The 25948-nt window shown below is 48.7% G+C and overlaps 1 protein-coding gene across 2 annotated transcripts in view; it reads right to left on the bottom strand.

Annotated features, from left to right (window-relative positions):
- The window catches only part of LOC136847094 (synaptic vesicle 2-related protein), a 136190-nt gene extending 110487 nt beyond the window's left edge, over positions 1–25703 (bottom strand). The window contains exons 1-3 of one of the 2 annotated variants that reach the window (XM_067118397.1): positions 25607–25703; positions 25227–25349; positions 12647–12834 (exon numbers count right to left, since the gene is read on the bottom strand). In XM_067118397.1, coding sequence (XP_066974498.1) covers positions 12647–12824 — 178 coding nt within the window. In that variant the 5' untranslated portion in view covers positions 12825–12834; positions 25227–25349; positions 25607–25703. Of the gene's footprint in view, positions 1–12646; positions 12835–22192; positions 22219–25226; positions 25350–25606 lie in introns of those variants that run through there. The other variant, XM_067118396.1, reaches the window with a different exon arrangement.
- Between the last annotated feature and the right edge of the window lie 245 nt (positions 25704–25948).

Genomic DNA, 25948 nt, shown 5'->3' with positions numbered 1-25948 from the left:
AGAGTGTTGACAGGGTCAATGTTTGCTCCTTTTGAGCTGCGAACTTTATAAAGTCCATAAAGCTAGGGCATCTTGAATCCTTGAGGAAGCTGACACAGTCTTGGTTTGTACTGTCTGGGTCAGAATGGGCAATATTTTAAAGGAATCCAGAAGACTCCCTGAAAGCCCAGTTCCTGAAGGAGAGGGAACCAATTGCTCTTCGGCCAATAGGGGCTACCAGAGCTGGTTGACCTTTGAACGTCCTTAGTTTGTGTAAAACTTTCAGCAGCAAATTTATTGGAGGAACAGATAAATTCTCTCCCAATTGTTCCAATCTACTGTCATTGCGTCTGTAAGGCTGCATTACTGGGACGCCTGAGGGTCCAGGTTGGGGGCTACGTAACAGGGGAGCTTGAAGTTGCTCTCTGTTGCGAACAAATCCACTTGGAGTCCAGATTTACCCCGGCAAATCCACTGGAAAGATTCCTCGTCCAGGGACCACTCCGTCTCCAACGGGTAGTCCTGATTCTAGGGGAATCCGCCACCACGTTCGGACACCTGCCAGGTGGGTGGCTGACAGGTGCCAACCGTTTATTGTTCGCCAGGGGAGAAGATAGCTACCATTACTTGGTTTTACTCGACCTGATTTGGAGCGCCCTGTTGATGCAATGAACCACCACTGAAATGATTATTAATTATTTGCGCTGTCTTAAACACCAACCTGATATGAATCCGATTGGGAGGGCGGATTTTCTTCAGCGTCAGAAAGACCGCCATGGCTTCCAGGGTGTTTATATGGAACTGCTGAAACATTGTGGACCACGTTCCCTGTACTTTTTGTTTTGTTATTGAATATCCCCCAGCCATTAAAACAAGACAAGAAATCTGTGTGGATAACTAGTGCCGGGGGGAAACTGAAGTGGGACTGTTTTGGACAGGCCCTTGACTGTGGTCCAAGGGGCAGCCTTGTCTTTAAGATCCGAGGATCGAGGAGACCCTGTCCCTGAGCTTGGTGTTTGCTCGGCTCCGCCACACCCTGTTTATGTCCTTTAACTTGGCTTTCAAGAGCAGGTCTGTTACTGAAGCAAATTGGAGAGACCCGAGGACCCTTTCCTGGGACAAAATGGCGGGATGCTGACTGATTTTTGAGAAACCTCCTGGTGAGAGACGCTATCTCTTTCCTCTTGGAAGGAGGAAGAGACAACGTGTGGGAGGACAGGTCCCATTTGAAGACCCAGCCATTGAAACCGAGACTCCGGAGTCAGGCGGGACTTCTCCCTGTTCAGCTGAAAACCCAATGACTCTAGGAAATTAAAATTGGTGACTATGGACGTGGCTTTCTGACACTCCGGCACAGTTGGAGCCCAGATTATCCAGTCGTCCAGGTACGCTGCTAGGGAGATTCCTTGGGACCGGAGCTGCTGTACACCGTATCCGCCAGCTTGGTGAATATCCTGGGTGCAATGTTCAGACCAAAGGGCATGACCCTGAAGGAGTAGGCTTGGTTCCCGAGTCTGAAACCGAGGAACTGAGAGAAGTTCCGCTCAACTGGGACGTGATAATAAGCGTCTGAAAGATCGATAGAGGTGGTGACGGCTCCACGGAAGTAGAGTCCGGACCTTAGGTTTCGTATAAGCATGTTAAACTTGTCGCATTTTATGTAGAGATTTAAACGCGACAGATCCAGGATCACTCTTAGCTGATCGGAGCCTTTTTGGGAACAGTGAATAGCCTGCCTTGAAATTTTAGGTGCCTTGCTTTCTTTATTGCTCGTTTGTTGAGCAATCCTTTTACATAATCCTGTAGGATTGATGTGGGTGGCTGGTAAAATCTGTTTGGAGGGGAGGATTCTTGATCCAGCTCCACCCCAGTCCCTTGGACACAATGCTGTGTGCCCAAGGGCTGAAGGTCCATTGGTCCCTGAACCAATACAGGCGACCGCCTAACCTATCGTTTTATCAGTGGGAGGGGCGGGTTTGTTCCTCTACCACGTCCTCTACCCCCTTGGGGTGGTGTTAGATTTTCCTCTGTAGGGGCCTTGCCCCTTCCTCCCCTTGCCGCCCTGTTGAGGCCGTGAAAATCCACGGCCTTCATATGTAGGGTTGTATGCTGGTGAGGATACATAGGAGGGCGCCGCTGGTTGAACCAAAATGATATTTTAATGATAAAATAAGGTTTGTTCATACTTACCTGGCAGATATATATATAGCTGTATTTCTCCGAAATCCGACAGAATTTCAAAACTCATGGCACACGCAGTGTGGCCAGGTGGTTAGTACTCATTCCCGCCGCTGGGAGGCGGGAATCGGGAACCATTCCCATTTTCTATTCAGATTTTCTAGTGCCACTGTCTCAAGAGGGGAGGCGGGTGGGCACTAAGTATATATATCTGCCAGGTAAGTATGAACAAACCTTATTTTATCATTAAAATATCATTTTGTTCATGACACTTACCTGCCAGATATATATATAGCTGAATCCCACCATAGGAGGTGGGAAGAGACAGAATAGGATTTAGGAAACAAATAAATGTAGGCGAATGACGCCTTGGTTCCTTACCTGTTAGCATAGCTGACTTCGAGGATATCTGTCACCCAAGCCTGCTTCTGCTAATCCAGAGTCTCCAGCAAGGTAGGGACCTATAAAGCTCTGGAGAGATCCAGATGACCTGTCCAAGGGGGCGTGACCACAATAGGACTAGATCATGTTACCATACAGAGAGGGAAAAGGAGCAACGACCAACCACCTGACCGCCCTATCTAAGGTAAAAGAACCTAGCATAGGCTAAAAAATTGGGATGTCCACCTCAATGGCCACCCAACAACCAGAAAAGACAACAACAAGATTAAAAATACTACCTAACCCCTAAAGGATAGGATGAGTATTGCCTTCTTCTCCCAACATAGTGTCTCTGGAAACGTATGGTCCCAGCGAAGAGCAGTCTTCAAATGTTGTCTTCACATCCCGCAAGTAATGCGAAGCGAACACTGAATTACTTCTCCAGAAGGTGGCACCAAGAATATCATTCAGAGACATATTCTTTTGAAAGCCATCGAAGTCGCGATAGCTCTAACTTCATGAGCTTTTACTTTCAGAAGTCTCATGTCACCTTCTAGGCAGGAGGAATGAGCCTCTTGAATAACACTTCTTAAAAAGAATGCTAAGGCATTCTTGGACATGGGAAGATCAGGTCTCTTCACCGAACACCACAGATTGTCCGATGAGCCTCTAGTATTCTTGGTCTTGGCTAAGTAGAACTTAAGAGCCCTGACAGGACACAAGACTCTTTCTGACTCTTGCCCAAGTATTTCCGTCAAACCTTTGATTTCAAAAGATTTGGGCCAAGGGTTTGAAGGATTCTCGTTCTTGGCTAAGAACAAAGGATTTAGGGAGCATACAGCATTAGGACCCCTAAAGCCAATATGTTTGCTAATAGCCTGCACTTCACTGATCCTCTTAGCTGTCGCCAGAGCCGTTAGGGAAGACAGCTTTCCTAGTCACACGTTTTTGAGGGAAGCCGAAGACAGAGGTTCAAAATTACTAGACATAAGAAACTTCAGGACAACATCCAGATTCCAAGAAGGTGTCCTGAGTTGAGGAATTTTGACAGTCTCGAAGGATCTTATTAGATCGTGAAGATCCTTGTTATCGCACAAGTTCAAGCCTCTGTGCCTAAAAACTGCCGATAACATACTTCTATAGCCCTTAATAGTCGAGACTGCCAGTTTTTATTCTTATGCCTAAGATAAAAAAGGAAGTCAGCTATTTGTGGTACAGAGGTCGTGGACGAGGAAACTCCTTTACTCCTGCACCATCTTCTAAAAACAGACCACTTGTACTGGTAGACCGCATTCGAAGAAGGTCTCCTGGCATTGGCGATGGCCTTTGCCACAGATCTCGAAAAGCCTCTTGCTCTGGCCAACTTTGAGATAGTCTGAAATGCAGTCAGACTCAGAGCGGGAGGTTTTTGTGGAACCTCTTGAAATGCGGCTGCTTGAGAAGGTCCACCCTCAATGGAAGCGTTCTTGGAAAGTCCACTAGGAAGGACAGGGTCTCTGGAAACCAATCCGCTGCTGGCCAGAAGGGGGCTATTAGAGTCATCCTTGCTCCTTCTGACGTTGCAAACTTCCTTATCACTTCTCCCAGGATCTTGAAGGGAGGGAAAGCGTAAAGGTCGAGTCCTTTCCAGTCCCAGAGGAGGGCGTCTATGGCTAACGCTCCTGGGTCTAGGACAGGAGAGCAATAAAGGGGAAGTCTTTTGTCCTGGACGTGGCAAAGAGGTCCACTAGAGGACGTCCCCAAATTCTCCACAACTCTAAACATACCTCCTTGTGAAGAGTCCACTCGGTCGGTAGCAGCTGATTTTGCCGACTGAGAAGGTCTGCTCGAATATTCTCCACTCCCGCAATGAACCTCGTGAGAATAGTGACCCCTTCGAGCATGAGTCCAGAGCAGGATCTCTTTGCCAGGATGAACAGGGAACGGGATCGAGAACCCCTGTTTTTTGAGGTAAGCTAGAGCTGTGGTATTGTCCGAATTGACCTGGACAATTCTGCCTGCAACTTGGGCTTCGAAGAATTGAAGAGCCAGAAAGATAGCACCCAATTCTTTGAGATTTATGTGCCAGGACACCTGTTCCCCTCTCCAGGTGCCTGACACTTCCTCCCCTCCTAGTGTTGCTCCCCATCCTTCCCTGGACGCGTCGGAAAACAACACTAGGTCGGGGCTCTGAAGGCGAAGAGAAACCCCTTCTGCAAGCTTCAAGGGGTCGAGAACCACCACTTCAGATGATCCTTGACAGAAGGAGATATCGTCAAAATCTCTTCCAGATTCTCCTTGTCCCTCCAGTTCTCCGCCAAGAAAAACTGGAGAGGTCTGAGATGGAGCCTCCCAGGGAAACAAACTTCTCCAGCGAGGAAATGGTCCCCAGCAAACTCATCCATTCCCTCACCGAGCATGTTTCTTTCCCTAGAAAGGACGAAACTTTTCTTAAGCAAAGTTGTTGCCGTTCTCGGGATGGAAAAGCTCGAAAAGCCACTGAATCCATCTGAATCCCCAGATAGACGATGGACTGCGTCGGGATCAGATGGGACTTTTCTTGGTTCACAAGAAGTCCCAGGGACTTCGTCAAATTCAGTGTGAAAGTCAGGTCCTCCAGACACTTCTCCCGAGAAGAGGCTCGTATGAGCCAGTCGTCCAGGTAGAATGACAAACGAACACCCGCCAGGTGAAGCCACCTCGCAACATTTTTCATGATCACCGTGAAGATCATGGGAGCTGTGCACAAACCAAAGCAAAGAGCTCTGAACTGGAAGACTCGTCCCCCAGCACAAATCTCAGGTACTTCCTTGATTGAGGATGAATGGGAACATGGAAGTACGCATCTTGTAAGTCCAGAGAGACCATCCAGTCCCTGGTCTTAAAGGCCCCTAGAACAGACTGAGGCGTTTCCATCTTGAATCTGTCCTTTGAAATAAAACGATTCAAGACTGCTTACATCTAGGACCGGTCTCCACTCTCCCGACTGTTTCGGGACTAAGAAAAGCCTGTTGTAGAACCCCGGAGAATCCAACTTCAGAACTTGTTCCACGGCTCTTTTTCTAACAACTGCTCCAGGAGGTCCAAAAGAATCTGTTGTTTTCTCTCGGTGGTAAGAGGGCGACAGATCCCTGGGCGACGTGCAAGGGGGTGGAAACATGAGAAAGGGGATCTTGTAACCTTTCTCTAAGACAGTTAGAGACCAAGAGTCCGCCCCCTCGTGTTCTCCAGGCTCCCGCAAAATGAAAAAAGCCTGGCTCCTACAGGTGTCTGGAGGTGTTGAAGTCACTTTTTTCCCCTAGGTTTAGAGGGGGCTGCTCCTCTGGTGAAAACCTCTTCCTCGTGGAGACGATCTAGAGGAAGAAGTTCCTCCACGAAAGGGCTTCTTCTTCCTGGTGGACAAAACTGAAGCAGACGAAGAAGAAGAAGGAGCTGGAGGACGTCTAGAAGAATGAGCCAACAGGTCTTGCGTGGCCTTCTCCTTAAGACTAAGAAATGTCCTTGAATCAAGGACTGGGGAAACAGATGGTTGGACAAGGGGCGAACAATAATTCTGCCCTTTTGAGGGGAGACAGACTTAGCAGTGAAGTCACAAAACAAGGCCCTCTTCTTTAAGAGGCCTGTACAAAAGTGAGACGCCAGCTCTTCAGATCCATCCCTAACTGCCTTGTCCATACAGTTAAGGACACTAGAGAGCTCCCCAAGGTAATAGAGTCCGAGCTTGAAGCTTAATATCTAAGGCTCCCAAGCACCAGTCCAAGAAATTAAACACCTCCATGGTGCGGAAGAGACCCTTGAGATGATGGTCGGTCTCTGACAAGATCCAAGAAACCTTAGCAGTAGGCAGATGAGACCTCCTGGGAGGCGTCGACAAGACTGGTAAAATCCCCTTGAGAAGAGGAAGGAACTCTAGGGCTGAGATCTTCTCCCTGTCTCATACCACATACCAGCCTTGCCTGAAAGCTTAGACGGAGGCACAGCAAAAGAGGTCTTGCCATGGGACTTCCGTTCCTCCATCCACATGTTGACTTTCTTGAAAGCCCTCTTGGTCGCCAACGAAGAAGTCATCTTCAAAAAACCAGGAGCTCTCCTAGCTTTGGAAGAAGCTAGCTGAGAAGGAGGAGAAAGAGGAGCCGAGGGTTTAAACTTGTCCCCGAACAAGTCCTTAAGCAAGCTGGTTAAAACTTGGTAGTCGAAGAAGAGGAAGCAGACGTTGAGCTCGACTTCAGCAGGATCCGAATCGACAGAAACCTCTCCCTCCACAGCCGGAGAAGCAACCGAGTCACCCAACACTTTAGGGGAACGAAGGCCTTGAGGTCCAATCCGAAGAAGGGATCTTCTTTTCTTTTCTGCAGAAGAGAACAGAATGCCCGGAACAACTAAAGAACGTCCAGGAAGCGTGCATCGTCAGAGCCCAGGCGTCACGCCCAAAAACCGGAAGAGCGTCCTGCCGAAAGCGCCCTGAACAGAAGCGTCCTGAAGAGCGGCTAACCGAAGCGTCCGGGAAGAAGCTCGCGGCGTCCTGTTGACGAGCGTCACGACGAGGAGCAAGAGAGCTAACAGGGCGACAAGGCGAAGACACAGGAGAAGGAGACGACGAACGCGGAGCAGGAGAAGGAGACTTCCTTGATCTCTTGACAGGCAAAGTCAAGTCCTTGCGACGACGAGGAGCAGAGTCCTTCTCTGCAATAAGAGAAGACAACTGTCGCTGCATCTCCAACAAAATCTTCTTAGAAGGTGAAGAATCCTGTCTGGGAGGAGAGACAATCCTATGGGAAGACGATGGGCGAGGGGACGCCTTCTTCTTCCTCACAGGAGCAAGAAAAGTTCTCTCCATAGAGCGGCTGGGGCGCTCCGAAACATCCTCATCAGACGAAATCCTAGACTTCTTCTGCGGTGGAAAGGCATCAAAATAACTAGCCGACGAAGAAGACTGACGAGCAGCGTCCTCTTGAACACAACTCCTCTTGAGAGGACGAGAGTCCTTACGAGAATTCCACCCCTACGCGCGGGAGGACGCCTCGGAGGACGAAAAGCAGTCCTTGAGAATCCAGCCGAAGCACGATCTCTGGCAGCCTGGGAAGTGACAACAGGAACTGCCGAAGGGACGTCAGATCGGTGGGAAGCCCCGTAACCCTTCTTGCGGCTTTCGACATGCCTTCTCCTGAGTCCTGGGAGTCTGACAGCGGTCCAGGCCTAGAAGCATTATGGGGCCGATCTGACGCCCCCTCCACAACACTGGGGAGCACTACACTTCACAGCACTTTGGAGAGATGTCACTTTGTTCTCGAGCGCACGGATAGAACTCATGATCTGCGCCAGGGCCGAACCCTCCACAGACACAATATCAGGGCCCGAAGGCAAAACCACAGGGACAGGTGCAACATCAACTACGTTGGGATTATCAGGAGAGGAAATAACCTGACTCTTGCACACACTCCTGGAGGAAGACCTCCTAACCCTGTCACGCTCCAACTTGCGAACATACGAATCATAAGACTTCCAGCTCGCATCCGATAAAGGTTCACACTCCTTACATCGATCATCTATAAGACAAACATGCCCCTACACCTCAAACAAACAGAGTGAGGGTCTACGAAGCTTTTGGTAGCCTCACCTTACAATCACCACTCATACAACATACACGGAAACTAGCAGAACTAGAACCAGACATAGTTAAAGAGAGGTCATAAGCAAAATCCACAACAATCCAGAAAAAGCGTGTGCCAATCCACAGTCCAAGAATCAAAACCAAAAGTCAAGAGAATACTTAAGTGGGAATAAGCAAGTTAACGAAATCCAGAGGCGGAGGTACTGTAAACAGATGTTAACAGTACCGGCGACAGAGAAAATCTGAATAGAAAATGGGAATGGTTCTCGATTCCGCCTCCCAGCGGCGGGAATGAGTACTAACCACCTGGCCACACTGCGTGTGCCGCGAGTTTTGAAATTCTGTCGGATTTCGGAGAAATACAGCTATATATATATCTGGCAGGTAAGTGTCATGAACAAAACATACTGCTGGGGTTGGGACTTAGAGGTAGATGGCTGGGCCACTGCCGAGACCGGGACGGCTTGAACCATCGCCTGATGAGGCCTCTTATGTCTCCTGAACCTTTTTCCTCCTCTCGTCTGGGGCCGGCCGATTCTGGGGTCTTGCGCTTATAAGTGGGAATTCCCCACCGAGCGAAGACTCTGATTGGCCCGTGTAGCTTCGGACATGACGGATGTAACCTCTCCTTCAGGGAAGAGGTTAGGTCCCCAGATTGAACTTTTAATGAGCTTGTTAGGCTCGTGGCGGATTGTAGCGTCAGCAAAAATAAATTTTCTACATTCCAGCCTAGCCATAACAAACTCATGCAAGTCTAACTGGAAGGCCGCCAGGAAAGACTTAGCCAGGACCTGGAAAAAGGGCTCGTCCGAGCCGGAGACGGCAGTAGCCTCAGTAAGACAGCCGGAGCTCAAGGACCGGGCTAACTTAGTCCGGGTCTCAAACTCCGCCTTTAACAATGATTCCGGCAGCTTAGGAGTTGCTCGCTAAACTGCGTGGAAGCGCAAAGAGGGTCCAGCTTGCCTACAGTGAAAGTGGACGGGCGTCCAACCAGAACTCGTTACTTCCTGGGAATACCAGGGAAGTAGGGTCTGTTTCCCTCAATTGAGGAAAGGGGTTCCCATCGAGGCATGCTCGGTCGTGGCCAGAGCAATTTTGTCCATACAAGGAGTGGGAAGATCTTCACCTAGGGTGAACATCGTGAAATTGCCCTTGAAAGGGTCAATTTTGTGTTCACAGCCTGCCACTCCGTCAGAGTGCGCAGGAGAGCCGACTGGGCTTGGTCTCTAGGGATGATGACAGTTTCCCTAGGAACCTTGTCTGACCGAATCCAGGCTTCTTCGGTAAGCCTCACGAAGCCAGGATAAGGGGGCAAGAGATCGGGGGGGAAGAACTCCAACTCCTCCAACCGTCTCGTGCCCAGACCGTCTAAGGTGAGTTTGCCATCATGTTGGATGGCCCGGAGTGCGAACCGCCAAGGGTTTCCGACATCAAACGGCGGGAGGTCCGCAGTGTCGGGGATAGAGTACTGCGGTTCGGCTTTAGGTTGGTGAGCCAAACCTTCCAGTACACTGTCATAAGTGGCAAACTTTTCTGAGATCTTCTCAAATCTCGAGTCTAGATCCTGCGTGAACTGTTTGTACAGTTCAGTGGCCAGGGCTTGTGCGTCAAAAAGAGGCTGGGGAGGAGGGCTTGGTTTTGCCGCCCTCTTACTCGCGCCCTTGCCGGAGGAGCTAGACTTACTCCCGGAGGCTACCGGTCCTGGGACCTTAGCCTTCGACGGGGGGAAGGGCAATGCCTTCTTAGAAGTCGAGGACTTATAGCCCTTCGCCTTCCATGAAGTCTTCAACTTGGGGATAGCAGACGGAGCTCTATCACCCAAAGAAGAAGACTTCACAAAACCTGAAAAAGATGACATAGATGAATCAGGGGAGTTAAACAAAGAGGGGCCCGCCCCAACCTCCTCACTTACCTCTCCACTTACCACCTGGTCCTGCTCCGTATTCATAGGTTCCAAGTCGAGATTTAGTGCGGCAACATCCTCCGAGACCTCGGCGTACAAAATGTCCACTTGAGGTGGCTGGGTCGCATCGAGGATCTGCTGGATAATAGGGGTGGCAAGTTCTTCCGGAACTGCTGCGGCCACCCGTGCGCCGGGGTAAAGTAGGTCCCTCAACCTGGCGTCGAGGACGTAGGGCTTCCCCGACGGAACATTTCTGCCGAACCCAGCCACCCAGGCCCGGAGGGATTCCAAGGCAGACTTCTTGGAATTTTCATCCGCCTGCAAGGAAACCTGTGGTTAGTCAGGAATGCAAAGACCGACGGAAGATATAACCAACGTAACGTATGAGGAGCACGTACCGGAGGAAAGAAGACTTTCACTTACCGACTCGTCTTGGATGGTAGAGGAGAGAGCGAAGCAAACCTCACAGCCATCGGGGTGCCAAACAACCAGGTCGTCTAGCCGGACCGCACAACCCGCGTGGGTCCGGCACACTACGTGCCCGTAGGGTTGTTGAAGGGAGGCGGTACACCCCGGCTCCTCACAACGAACAGTCTGTAAAGGTAACAGTACATGAACCTCACACTCTAAGCAAAATAAAGCCGGCAAGGCTGGGAAACTCAACTACAACCGGAATACTCCGGTGTAGAAGAACTACCAATTTAAAATGGGCCAATAAGCTTTAAATGCATCGAGCGGAAGTTTAAGGATTCATACCCCGGAGGACTCCGGGGAATGAAGGAACGAGAAACCAGGAACCAACCATAAGGGCTGCCAGAAAATTGGCGGAGCCCCAGGTGTGGGACCGGAATCACGTATATGGTAAAACAAAATAATAATAATAACAACAATAAACAAAATTAATAATGATGGTAACCCTCCGGGGTCTGTATGCTAGCATTACATGGAACCACCTCACACCTATCTCCCCGCCGGAGAAGCGAATGGGTAAAGGAACAATGTTCATAATATACGGCGGGGCCACACCTAAACCCAAACATCACAGCTCGATGGGGAGACGAGAGGCGAGACAGGATCCGAACACGCTCGAGCAAACGAACCACCCACCCCACCACAGCGAAGCTGGGGACGACATGGGAGGGAGCGAATCTCTCAACCAATAGGAGAAGTCCCTGACTCGGAGAAAACGCCATCTAGCGTCACCCGCACGAGTCGCAAGGCTGAGGGGGGGGGTAGTGGAGAGGAGTAGGCTACCAGAAGGGGAGAGGAGACAAGGAGAACATGATACCCGCTCAACTGCAACCTTCCTTCCCAAGGAACTTGGAAGGGAAGCCTACTCCAGGGAGCTACACAGCCCAAAGCCCAACATCTCCTAGGCGTAGCCTAATAAATCCAAACCTAGCATAGGTTAGGAGGGAGAGAGGGGTGCAAAAGGAGAGGAGTAACCAACAGGGAGAGAAATTTTGTGCCGAGAGCCAGCAGGGAACGAGCAGGGGATAAGAAGGCGACTAGCCTAGAGGAACACGTCCAAAGAACTCGATTCCTCCGAAATTGGGGGAAGAGGACTAAGGGGCTCACTCTGACCCACAAACGAACCCTGAGGAACAGCAACAAAACTCCCTCAACCTGATCTCCGCACCCAGGGCAAGGGATGGAGCCTACACTACGACCACCATACAAAAACAAGAAAATAAAATTACGTTCACAGGAAGTGTAGCCTACCTCGAGAGTAATACAAAATATTTATTAGGCTCATCAGAGGCAAACTACACAACCAAAAACAAATAAAACTAAAAACATTAACCCAAATTAAGAGCACCATCTTCAAGAATAACATAATAGCCTATGAGACTAAATGAAAAGGAACCCGACCTGGTGGGGGTACAGGATGGGGCAACTCCCTATGCAAAACAAAAACTAAAGTGGAGGGAGAGCCACCGCACGGAACCACCAGGAAGGAATACAAGGGCAAAAATCTAAATATATATAGCGACTGGGAGAAAACTCCGACCGAAAGAACAGAAGGAGTCGCCTCGCGCTCGCCATGGCTGATAGGGGACGCCGTGGCGTCATACGAAGATCCCAATATTTATGAAAATACGAGACCAAAACAGCCAACAATAGATCAAAAGCCCCACAAGAAGATGGTACTTAACTTAGAGATGGAAAAGGTGCTCGAAGCCATCGTAGATGAAGAAAAATAAATCCAAAATAGGGACGAGCACACAAAAGAAGCGAACGTAACACGTGCTAGAAAATGGAATGAAGTAGGTGGCGCTGGTGTCGCCGCCCCTGGCGGGTGTGTTGAGTGTGGGAGCTGTAACGGCTCACCGCTCTTTTACGGGGGTTTTGATAAGGAGAGATCTTTCGAGTATATTTCCGTGGTAGTGGTATTTCACTCACCCTTCATTATACCGACGTCTTCTAAAAGACGGTCGACTGGGGGTAGTAACCCCAGCTTTCCTGAAAGCTCTTTTTCTCTGGTATATCTAGCATTGTTATACCTAGAAATTCGTGCTGTAATGGAATTTCACCGGCTGACACGGGACTGAACTCAGAAAAGAGCCACTTTCTATATAATCGAAGCATCCTTCGTCTAAAAATAACAAACTTACCATCTGGTACAACACCAGACACTGCAGCAGACATTTCAATTTGTGCTCCAGGATCCAGAGAGGTTGGAGCAGAACTTGAAGGACTACTGCTGAAGCCATCGTACGAATCCTTAGCATCATAACTAGTCATTTCTTCAGGTTCTTCATAACCATCACTATTTGAGCGAATGCGGTTCATTGTGTCAATCCTGCAGGAGGAATACAAAAAATACAACAATTAATGCAATCTAAATCACACGGATGTCTAGAATATTTGTTTCATGGATATTACTTTATACAACTCACAAAAACGTTAAGGAGTTTACGAGTTAAGCATGTTTAATTTGATATAAAATAATACCACCTCTCTCACTCCCTCCAATAAAACCAGTTTGGTATTCTGATTACCTTCTCTTTAGTTCATGTTCTCATTTATTTCTTTACAGTAGTCATGTTCTCATTTATCACAAGCATGTAAATTTTCTCCATAAAAACTTGCTTAGCTAGGAAATGATCTTTTATACATGTTCCAAATGAATATGCACACATAACAAAAATGATAAAATTGTAAGAGACTTCTTCAACTGCTCAAGGCAGTTCGTCCATATACAAGGCACAATTTTAAAAAGTCATCCATAGCCACCACAATAACCCCTACACTAAAAGATCTTTGGAATTGTCAACATAAAACTTATGAGTTTCACCAATGCTGCTGATTTCAACGCTTGGCAGAAACTGATGGGCTGGTATGAAAAGAAACCAAATGAGATATGAAAAAGTAAGTTATAAGGTTAGTAAACAGCACTCCATGACCTCTACCACTGGGCCTTTTGATACATCGATATAAAAAAAAAAAGACCCAAACATAATTTTTAAAATTTTGCAGTATAAAATACAGATTCATAGGTAATATCGCATTTTTTAAAAGTAAAATGCATTTTTCCTAACATACAAACCCGAGGTCCTTTACTGTGCTTATATGGGGTTACTTTCGGCAAAAGCTGAACTGGCCGCTAAAGACTTAACAAGGCGGTGTGGTAGTATACCTAATGGCCGGGTGGTTGGGTGGTAGCAGTGGGAGATTCACGCTACCCTCCACCCAGCGTCACGCATTCACTCTACTTTCTGGCCTAGGGCAGATTGTGGGGAGGCTGAGGTGGATAACCTGAGTAAAGAACCTCGGGTTTGTATGTTATGAAGAATGCATTTTACTTTTAAAAAATGCAATTTGTTCCTACACAAATACAAACCCTTGGTCCTTCACTTATATGGGGACTGATTCGGTGGGAGAAATCTGAGTGGAGGTCTCTGAACGACTGGAAGTTCAACCACCTATTGTCCTCCTGGGGTAAGAGCCGGGAGGACATAGCCACCGGACCGTGACCACTGTTATGTGAACTGAAGTGTCACGAGCCAGTCTACTAGACTGCCCCTGCTGTGACGGGGTTATGGTATGTAAGCGAACACACAGCAAGGTGAAAGAGAGAGAGAGAACCTACCCCAGCCACAGGAGAGGTGATCTGAGGACATCAAGGACTAAGGACCAAAATGAAGAATGGGTTTGGTAATTAGCCCGCAACCCCTTCCCCGCCTTGTAAGGGAAGGAGGGGACATTACATCTAATGTGTACCTGAAAGGCAACAAAGATTAGGATACTCAAGTCACGAAACTCACCTGCGTCTGACGTCTGGTTCAGCTTGTACGGCCCAAACTCTCTGCCCCAAGGAAGACGCCAGATAAAGGGGAGGAAGAGAGAGCCAGTCACTCACCTTTCACGCCCAATCATGCACGTACAACAGACAAGACACAGCACTGTCCTGTACAGGAGCTGGGTAAGTTACACAACTTGTTGAGCAGCCACCACTGGTCCCAAGGAGAAGGTATCCAAGGACCTATGGGTAACGTCCCATGGGTAAAAAGAGGTGAATGTGGTCTGGCGTGACCACACCCCAGCACTTAGTACCTGCTGAACCGACAGGTTCGTCTTGAATGCTAAAGTAGGCGCAATCCCTCTGATTTCGTGAGCGCGTGGACGTAGAGTGCTGGCGACATCCTCTCCAACTGCTGCATACTACTCCTTGATAACCTCACAAAGCCAGAAGGAGATCGTGTTCTTGGATACCTCCCTCTTAGGGAACCCGGTGCTAACAATGAGTCGTCGACACTCAGGCCTGAGATGTCAAGTTCTCTTCAGATAGTGCCCGTACAGGACAGAGCAGCATCTCGTCAGGGTCGTCATTAACGAAGTCACCCAGGGACAGGACCTTGAAAGACTCAAATCGAGCGTCAGGGACCGCTGGATTCCATGTCTTCACTACGAACTCTGGGACGAACTCAAGTGTCACCGATGCCCATCCCCTTGAGTGTTTAACTGCAAAAGAAAGTCCCTGTAGTTCACTAATCCTTTTCGCCGATGCCAGGACAAGCAAGAAGATGGTCTTAAGAGCCGTGGCTTCTCGTAGTGGCTCGTGTGGGGCACGAGTCAGGCTCCACAAAACGAGAGACATCCCACTCAGGAGGCCTGATTGAGTTCCCTGGGAGGGCAAGACCGTTCGAAGCTCCAGGGAGGACAAGACATCGATGCCTTTCAACTTCCAGACCAGTGCTAAAGCAGCTCTGTATCCCTTTACCACTGAAACTGATAGGAGCTTCTCTCGACAAAGATAGACGAGAAAGTCCGCTACCTGCTGAAGAGAGGCTCTGACCGGAGAATAACCCCGTCTATGACACCAACCACAGAAGACGGCCCACTTTCCCTGGTAAACCGCTGCAGAAGACTTCCTGAGGTATCCTGCTATCTCTGTCGCTGCTCGGCGAGCAAAGCCTCTCACTCGCAAGAGATGGTGGATAACTTCCAGGCGAGAAGTGACAGGGAGGCCATGGCCTGGTGGTACCGTTCTACATGCGGCTGACGTAGAAGGTTGTGCCAGAGGGGAAGCTCTCGGAGTCTCGGAAAGCAGAGCCAGCAGGTTCGGATACCAAGCTGCCTCGGGACTCCTGGGAGCCACCAGGATCATTTGTAGATTCGTTGACACCAGGACTCGACTGAGAACTGGATGAATCAAACAGAACGGGGGGAAGGCATGCACCTCGAGGTTGTCCCACGAGTGTTGGAAGGTGTCTTCTGCAGCTGCCCATGGGTCTGATACGACGGAGAAAATGGTTGGAAGCTTCCTGTTGTACCGGGTGGCGAACAGATCCACTACTGGATGCCCCCACAGGATGAAGAGCCTGTCCGCCACGCTCTGGTGATGGGACCACTCGGATCCCACCACCTGATCCCGACGGCTGAGCGTGTCCGCCAGAACGTTCCTCTTGCTTGGGATGTATCTGGCTGACAGCTCCACAGAGTGTGCTACTACCCACCTGTGCACCTGCACCGTCGACGTGTGAAGAGCTCGGGAGACAAGTCCCCCTTGCTTGTTGACGTATGCCACTACAGTCGTGTTGTCACTCATCAACACCACTGAGTGTCCCATCAAACGGTCCTGGAAATACTGAGGGGCTAAGAAAGCTGCCCTCATCTCCAGGACGTTGATGTGAAGGCACCTGTCGTGATGGTCCCACACACCTGAAGTCAGCAACTCCTCCAGGTGTGCACCCCAGCCCTCCTTCGATGCGTCCGTGAAGAGTAGCATGTCCAGAGGTTTAGAGGACAGGTGTGTCCCGATGCAGAGGTTCCTGTCGACCAACCACCAGTCGAGATCATCCCTCACCTCCTGAGAGATGGGTACGAGAACCAACTGGGGCTCCCGAGACTGATCCCAGAAGTCCCTAAGTCTCCACTGGAGAGACCGAAGGTGGAGCCGACAGTGCGGTACGAGCTTCTCCAATGACGACAGGTGACCAATCACAACTTGCCACTGTTGAGCTGGCTGTTCCTGCCCCGACAGGAATTGCCTTGCCACCTTCCTGAACATGCTGATCCGAGCCTTTGAGGGAAAGACTGCCTGCTGCCGTATCGATCAGCATGCCCAGATACTGGGTCCTCTGTTTGGGAATGAGATCCGACTTCCCGAAGTTGATCACGATACCTAGCTCACGACACAACTCGAGGAGGCGAACTCTGTCCTGTAGCAACTGCAAGCGTGAGCTTGCCAGGACTAACCAATTGTCGAGATACCTCAGAAGACGTATCCCGTGTGATTGGGCCCAAACTACACCAGGGTGAAAACTCGCGTGAACACCTGTGGAGTGGTCGACAGCCCAAAACATAGTACCCTGAATTTGTAGACCACTCCTCCGAGGACAAAGCGAAGGTACCGACGAGAGGATGGATGAACCGGTACCTGGAAGTATGCGTCCATCAAATACACCATCAGCATGAAGTCGTCCTCCCTGATGGCTGACAGTACCGTGTGTACCATCTCCATCTTGAACCAAGCCTGGCGAACGAAACGATTCAGGGGGGAGAGGTCGATTACTGGCCTCCACCCGCCGGAAGCTTTCTCCACTAGAAAGATCCTGCTGTAGAAGCCCGGAGATCGACCCTCGACGACTTTGATGGCTCCCTTGCTCAACATAGTTTCAACCTCCCGAAGTAGGGCCTCTCTCCTCTGGGGGTCTTGAAGGTAAGAGGGGAACTGGACCAGTATGTCGGTGAGGGGAGGCAGTGACTCGAAGGGTAGAGAATATCCCTCCCAAAGGACATTCAGTACCCAGGTCTCCGCTCTGTATCAATGCCAAGTTGCCCAGTGGCATGATAGGCACCCCCCCACCGACGGCATCATCTGAGGGGGCTCGCTGTCCCTAGTGAACTCCTCCCCTCTTCTTCTTTGCCTTACCTTTCCTCTTGGGGGGGGGAGAGGTTGGCGAAAAGGACCCTGCGGTTCCTCCCGTGGCGGAGAAGAAGAGGTCTGGACTTTTCCTCGAGCGCCCGTCGAAGCACCAGACTTCTTCGGAGCTGAGGTGCTAGCCTGGCTCATGGTCCGGGTCGCAGGATGAGAAGGCTGCGCAACACCTTTCGTCACTGCCTGGTGGACAAGACGGTCGCGTTCGTCAGCCTTCCTCTTGTCCATCCACCACAGCATCCACCTCTCCTCTGGGGAAGAGGGAGGTGGTGTCCAGAATTGGTCCGTTGCGCGGGGAGACTGCAGCTTCGGCCCCCACTGATCTGTAGATCCGGGACAACACCGCGTCCCGTCTCTTCAGTACCAGGTTTGCCGTCTGGTGGGCTATAAAAGAGATGGCCTTTCCACCCGACTGGCAAAGACTCCTGAAGGTCGGGTCTTCGTTCTGAGAGCCAGATGAAGATGCGATCCTCGACAACGCGAAGGCCCAGTTGTCGAGCCAGGAGATTGCCTGGAGAGTAGACAGGGCTGTCCCCTCCAAGGCGTTCAGCTCAGCTTGCGTGAGGAGCGCAGGCTCCCCAGTTAGTTGAGCTGAAGTGGTACCAGGAGATAGATGAGCTAGGCCCAGTTCCACTACCGTCTGCTGCAGTGCTCCCTCCGAAGGCACGTAGTACTTCTTCTGTCTCGGTAGAGGTGGAGGTAAGAGCTTGGTGGACCGAGTTGAGCGAAGCGAAGACGTTGGTCCGGAGACCAAGTCGTTCACCTGCTTGAGGACGCTGCCCGCCAAGGGTGGCCATGGTAGTCCAAGGGAGGGTTTCGGTTCCTTCTTGGAAGCATAAAACTCCTCCAACCTGGACGACCATTCTTCCAAGGGAGTTGGAAGTGGTTCCTCCAGACTGTTGTGCTGACGAATCAGCGCAACGACCTCAACAAATGCTCTCTGCATTTCTGGAGTGTCCGGATCTCTTGGCAGAGGACCTTCCAAGAGACGGTCTTCCAGAAAGGCCCCTCCCGCAGGAGAGCCCGAGACAGACCCCGTATCTCTGCCCCTGACAACAGAGGCGTACAACCTCTCACTCGGTTGGAGTGAGGAAGGACTGGACACCTCTGATGCTAACTGCACAAGAGCCTCAACTCCAGCAATCCTACCGACCCCGTCTCCTCCCGGAGAATCCCAAGGAAGTTGAGGGGGTGCGAGAGGCAGAGCGAACACTACCGTCATGTCCACTGGTGTAACCAGTGGAAGCCACGGACCCCTCACGATCTCCAACCCGCGGTGGAGCGTCGCGAGAGGGCCTAGACGGACTTACTCGACTGGGTGAGCGACCGTCTTGACGATCAGGGGACGGCCTCCTCACAGCTGATCCATGCTCCAACGCTGGACGGTCCTCCGCACTGGAGCGTGTAGAGGAGACCAACACAGGGGCTCGGACTGCCGATTGGAGACCGCTGTCCCTAACATCTGAACGTGTCCCAGCCTTCTTCGATGCCGAAGTGGTCGAAGAGGGCTGCAGGGACCTCTTCTTGGTTCCTCCCGACGCCTTCGCAGCAGAGACGTCCATGGACACCTTCTCCAACGATCCTTTGTCCGACTTGGATGAGGATGACGGTTTAAGTGGAGGAGAAGCCAGAACACTTTTCCCCTTCTCCCGTTCTGTGCCCGAGCTCGCTACAGGAGAGGAGCGGCTTGAGGCCGCATGGTCTCCCTCAGGCAACCGTGCCTTCGGCGACACTCACTTACGAGGTGCCGAAACGGAATCATTTCGAGAGGACGAAGCCCCTGAACTGCCTGAGGAGGGTACCAAGGTAGCCTTCCCAGTGAGAGATCCAGCGGTCTTCCCCCAAGAGGAGGACTGTGCCCCTTTAGAAGAGGGAGTCTTCTTAGGGGGGGGAGGATCCACCCTCCCCTTCTTAGACTGACCGGTTGTAGAAGAGGGGGGTGAAGAGGCAGAAGAAGACGAGGATGAGGACGACGACGATGAAGTAGAAGACGAAGACGTAGACGGCTGGCGTGCGAGCTTCTTCTTCTTGATCAGCGATAACACAGCATCCCCCAGCCTACCGAAGACAGAACAGGGGTCGACGGGGGCGGGGGCAGCAACAGCAGATGACACAAGAGCGCGATGACTGGCTGGGGACTCATGCCAGAAGGTGGTAGTAGGCATCACAGAGGCAGACGCAGGCAATGACGTAAGGAACGTCTGTATGACCGGCACAGGCAACGGTGGAAGCGTGATGGGAGGCATGGGAGCGTAGCCAGGCGGGGGCAGGGTGACCGAGCAGACTGACCCAGCCACCATCGACACGAAGGCAGCTGGAGTAGGGACCACACCATATGCATGGTGCATTCTGACGGTGGTCATCACACTCCCTGGCAGCACAGCAGTGACGGTAGTGGTGGTTAGAGCATCGACCGTGTGGGTAGTGGGAGGAGTACCCCCTCTCGCGCAGCACTGTTGATGTGTGCGAGGAGCAATGGCAGATCAGGCGTACCAACCATCCCGAGCGACTCCCACGCCTGACTCAGACCAGGCACAGATGCCAACCCTGCAGAAGACAAAGAGGGGTAGGGGGCCCCCCCAACCCAGGGATCAGCGACTCTGGGTGAGGGGGAGAACTAAGAGGAGTGTAGCCTAGGTCCACCGATCTCGCCTCCTCGATGACTGCGGATGCAGACACAGGGGACAGCGAGACAGACTCATAACCAAGAATTGGCAGCAAGGGAAGGCCTTCGGGGCTTAGATACGACTGCGAAGGATTCGCAACCGACGGAGTCGAAGGAGCCGAAGACAGCACCTCTGACGCCTTGGTCTCCTTACGCTTGTATCTAGGTCTCCGAGAATACCTATCCCACTGCTTGGGGGACCAAAGCCCAAACTCCTCACAAGGTTTGCCTACAGTACAATCAGAAAGGTCCTTACTCCCTTTCCTACACTTTAAGCAAAGGGAGTGAGGGTTTGAGTCCGCGCTACAGCGGAAGGCGCCACATTTTTTATCCTTACCAGGACACACCCGGCGCACAGGCTTACCAGAGTCATGGCTTTGTGCTAACTAATCCATCATCACAGACATGCACAATTAAACTTAAGCAAAAAACAAAACAGGAACAAACACACCAAGAAAAGGCGCAGCTTTAGCTTCCAGGAAGGTCAAAGCAGAGAACCAAGAAAACACGTCTGCATCAGACAAGGCCAGGAGGTAAAGTGAATGGTGACGCCGGGCAGAGGGTAGCGTGGGTTCCCCACCGCTACCACCTAACTACCTGGCCGGTAGTTATACTACCACACCGACTTGTTAAGTCTTCAGCAGCCAGTTCAGCTTTCGCCGAAAGTAACCCGATATAAGTAAAGGACCAAGGGTTTGTATTTGTGTAGGAACAAAAGCCAGTTCAACCTATTTCTTTCAAACTATAACTAACATCAAGCCAAAAATGAAGTTTTCATAATAAAACTAATATTGTAATAATTACCTGAACACCTGAATTAGACCTGGACACTGACCAGCCTGAACTATATCCCCCATAATTTTACCCACAAAGGAAAAATCTTGTCAAAAGAGTTACCTGACAACGTTGACAACGCTACTGCAAATGCCAGCCGACAGAGGCCGGCATCCCCAACTGAGTCACTCACTATCAAAATTGAAGTGGGGAGGAGGGTGGGAATCATTCAGGTGTTTAGGTAAGTATTACAATATTAGTTTTATTATGAAAACTTCATATTGCAATACACTCCCTGAACACCTGAATTAGCCCAATTAACAAAATTTTAATGGAGGTGGGATCAATCTAATTCAGCCAGACCTGTCCACAAGGAATAAGCAGGTAACTCATTATCAACTTGCTATGTGTAAATGTATGTGTAAATGTACGTCACCATATCAATCAATGCTTTCGGTGAAGAGACAAGCTGGAGGGAGACCCCCTTTTTACAACCGCAGAGATGGTAGCTCACTAATCTGCTCTGCATAGGATATCTGTTTAGTCATACACTCACCATATCAATCAATGCTTTCGGTGAAGAGGCATGCTGGAGAGTACTTTGATCATCAGTCAGGTCAGTACTGTCTCGGTCTGTCAACCTCCCATGTGGCTTTTCAGAACCTCTCATGTATGAAGGAGTATGATGAACCGCCCATGTAGGCTATTCAGAGCCTCTCATGTACAGAGGAGCACAGTGAACCTCCCATGTGGCTATTCAGAACCTCTCATGTATGGAGGGGAATGAAGCAGTGTGCCAAGCTGCTGATCCTCTGGATAAGGCCCGACAATCGACGAACGAAGAAGTATCTCAGCGCCGACGAAAGAGCCTAGCCTACTAGAGAACCCCCTTGGACTCTCACAGGGAAATTATCAAAGACTAACCCCTTGGACTCTCATAAGGAAATTATCAAAGACTAAGATACTTAGAAATGTACTACTGCAAACCTAAATTCATATGATTATACTATTACTGCTGCCTAAGATTCTAAAGACTAAAAGGAATTCCTCTATCTGGTTAACCTGAGAAAACTTCACACTAAGAGAATACCACCTCAGCTAAATGAACGCACCCTAGATAATAGAGTTAGCTGCTACACACGGACTAAGAGAATAACCTTCTTTATCTACTGATTGTAACCCTCTTCGAGGCAAAGAATTTTCTGTGTTTCAAATAATCCTCCATTTGACCTACTGACCAAGACCAGTGCTCGTCACATCTCTGACTGATACTACACTGAACCTTCCTATATGAAATACAAACAGAATGTCGATTGTATTTGAGAGTACTCATCCTACGTTTGCAGCATGCGCAGGACCGATGAGCAGCAGCATCTCCAGCAGTAGAAGGATCGGTCGTCGACACTGTAGACGAAGTGGAAGCAACGGCGCTAGCAGACGGCGACGTCTTCTTGTCTGATTTGTCCAATCGAGTCCAAAGTACCAATCCAAAGTTAAAACCGGGAGAGAAGTTCGAAATCCAGTCAATAAAGTATAAATCCAGGAGAAAAGGAGTTGAAAACAGTCCAAAATCGTAATCTGATGTCCAAATTCATTAAATGGGGGTCGGGCTAAATGGCCAAAATTTCGCCTGATGTGGGACGCACCCACACAGCACGGCAAATGAAGAACAATTGGGGATGTTGGCCTCTGCTGGCCGATATTTGCAGCAGCGTTGTCAACGGTACTTCTGGTAACTCATCTGACATGATTTTTCATGCAGCATTGGTAACGCTGACAGTTAATTACCCACTTGGTGGGTAAAATTATGGGGATATAGTTTGGGCTGGTCAGTGACCAGGGCTAAAAAAGGTGTTCAGGGAGTGTACTGCAATATGATTACTTACCAGTCTACTACCACAGTCTACTAACACCACATAGCCCTCTGTTGGCCGACTCGGTAGAGCTTCAGACTGTCATTCGATGGGCCGGAGTTCAATTCCCGCGGCCGGCTGATGAAGAGTTAGAGGAATGTATTTCTGGTGATAGAAATTCATTTCTCGCTATAATGTGGTTCGGATTCCACAATAAGCTGTAGGTCCCGTTGCTAAGTAACCAAATGGTTCTTAGCCACGTAAAATAAGTCTAATCCTTCGGGCCAGCCCTAGGAGAGCTGTTAATCAGCTCAGTGGTCTGGTAAAACTAAGGTATACTTACTTACTAACACCACATAATGTAGCATTAATGAAATAGGCATAAATGTAATGAGCAAATACAGGTTTCATGATCATTCCAGTAAGCAATAAGCTACCATGGGACTACATGAACAAAGCCTAACTAGGGCTATTTCTTAAGTAAGCTTCCATAATGTTGTACTGTATTTTTGAAAAACATGGGAGACTTTACTGTACCAGTAAAAGAGGCAATACTGTATTACAATTTATTAACTTTGCTAACAGTGAATTCAATTGTGCCAATGGTTGTAGGATGCTGATAAATGTGGCAATTTTTACCTTTGGAAAGTACTGGGCAAGATATTTACTGGCTGATATGGGAAGGAATTGTAAATGTTCCCACTTTTTCCTTTTGCATGTCTTTGGCTATTTCTGTGAAGTAGCTATGGAACTCTTGGGCACAAGCAGTGCGTAAGTTTCGTTTCCATTAATATTCTCCTAGGAGTATATAATCCATGTTTTATGTAATAAGTTCATCATGGGGAATACAGATATCACAACCAAGGTAGGACCCAGTTCCCAATGTTATGGCAAGTTTGGTTGGACTGGGACATATATGTGCAGTCTTAATTGGTATTACATTTTCATGCTATTTGCTTTTCTTTTCTTTTTTTGTGATTTATTACATATTGCAAACATGAACAGTGTATTTCTAAACTAGTTTCTCAAGTGATTTTTGGGTATTGGAGTATTTATGCTGTGATTTTAAGTGTCCTTAACATGATTAATACAAAACTCAAGCTCAAATGTATTGCAGATTTATTGTTACTGAGCTATTTACCATCTTTAGTTCACATTTTACCTTTCATTCCAATAGGGCTGGTACTAAACACGGGACTCACAGGAGTAGTGCTGGTATTATATAAAGCTTTACATCGAAAGAAACAAACATCAGAAATGTTCACAGCACACATTACAATATAAGAAAACAATATTTCAGTTTAAAGTAAAATTTTATCAATTTTTGTATTCTTTCCGTTCTTGTTTTGGTTTTCTCTTGCACAGTGTCCTAGATTTCTGCTGTGATCCCAATGACTGCTAAACAAAGCAGTGGGGGAACAAAAATTAGAGGTTTGCACTAACTAACCTATAAAGGCAAGATCAAAATTGCATTAAAACACACCACAGCACTCAAAAAGTACATAAGCCTAAGATAACCAATCTGTCTAGCAAGAAATTACTTGAGGGAAAACTATAGAATAGCTCTGCACTGATGAAGGATGTGGTGTTGTTTATTGTCAGTCAATTATTATCAACCTCATAACTATCCAACATGGTTGGGGACCCTTTGGGAACAAAGGGTTTTGGGTGGGGGAAATTGCTGGGAGAAAGACCGGCCTGTCATGTTATTGTTAAGGGATGGTTCCGTGCTGTGCAAGTCATAGGGAGCCATATGTTCAAGAAGGGATTGCCTTAGGAAACCTATTATAAAAGGAACTATACTAACCTAATGTACCCTAACCTAGCCCAACCTAGTAGGCCATGTTACTATGCTTAGTCAGGGGGGTGGGGCCCCCAGACCCCCAGGAAAAGGAAACTCCCTTTTTTACCAGGAGTTCCCCCATAACACTGCCCATGTGCGATACCATTCCAGGATGGGCACCGCACAGTAATATATCAATTCTGAGGTTAACTACAGGTTAATTACAGTCGACCACCAAAAAATAACGGTAAATTCTTTATAAGCACCCAAAATTCTATAGAAAAAGTCAATTTCCATGGTAATCCCCATGCGGAGCTATTTATAGGTCTACCTTAATTTAGCCTATGGCATAAATAATCACTGGGAGACAAAAGAAGTCGTCAGCTATTCTGCTGACCATGGCCTAAACTGGGCATAGGCAATGCTAGACCCAGCTTTCCATCAAGGCCTGGGCTACATTACCAAAATCTGGTTCTACGAAACACTCCACCTACATGAATCAAGATTTGAAAATTCAAGTTACACAGTACGTTGTAATACACTTAGCTAGTTTTGTTCAGGGAAGGGTAGCCTAGGCCTACGCATTACCTAGGCCTAGCCTACTGCATACCATAGGCCTGCCGGGTTGTAGGGGCCTAAGCCTTCATAAGAAGACTTTTACAAATTTCCTGGAAACCTTGATTTGCCGAATTTTATGCCGTCAGCCGAAGACGATAAACGCCAAATAAATACTCACTTTTAATTAGATTTACTTCACAATGGGGCACAGGAACCTGTTTAGGTCAGATTCAACATGACGTATGCACGGTGGTCATTTCGTCCCTTTGTGAATTCTAACCAAACGGATAAAACAGGCAACCTGAAATGAAAGTAACTAACTATTTACTGCAAATTGTAAAGTATCTCTTCTAATTCTCAAATGAATCTAAAATTGAGAAGAGAAAAACGTATATATATAACTTATCTTCATGTTATTCCTTGAAAATAATGACTATTTGGTCACCCACATTAGTTTTTTTCAATTATTTCCTTCATTTCTTTTTATTTTCCTTCAGTCAATATTTTTTTCCCACAGAATAACCATAGTCTGTAATGATATCATTATATATACACTACCATCGCTTAAACTGGGTCTGGCGTTCTTCCTTTTAGGTACCACGGAAGGTACGAAATGTCCAGCATAAGCAGCCAACGGGTGCATTGAAGTCTCTCCGTTAAAAATAAGAAGTTGAAGACAGCCGAAGCAACTACAGTACAAGGTGCACAAATTCACACACATTTTATATATATATATATATATATATATATATATATATATATATATATATATATATATATATATGTGTGTGTGTGTGTGTGTGTGTGTGTGTGTGTTACAGTCATTACGCGTAATGACTGAAATTTCAGTCATCACGCGTAATGCACTTAGGACATTTGATCCCCGCAGGAGCTAGTACT

This window comes from Macrobrachium rosenbergii, chromosome 16 (assembly GCF_040412425.1).
Source record: "Macrobrachium rosenbergii isolate ZJJX-2024 chromosome 16, ASM4041242v1, whole genome shotgun sequence".
NCBI lineage: Eukaryota > Metazoa > Arthropoda > Malacostraca > Decapoda > Palaemonidae > Macrobrachium > Macrobrachium rosenbergii.
Note: the sequence above shows the minus strand (reverse complement) of the source record. Positions and strands in the feature narration are given on the sequence as shown.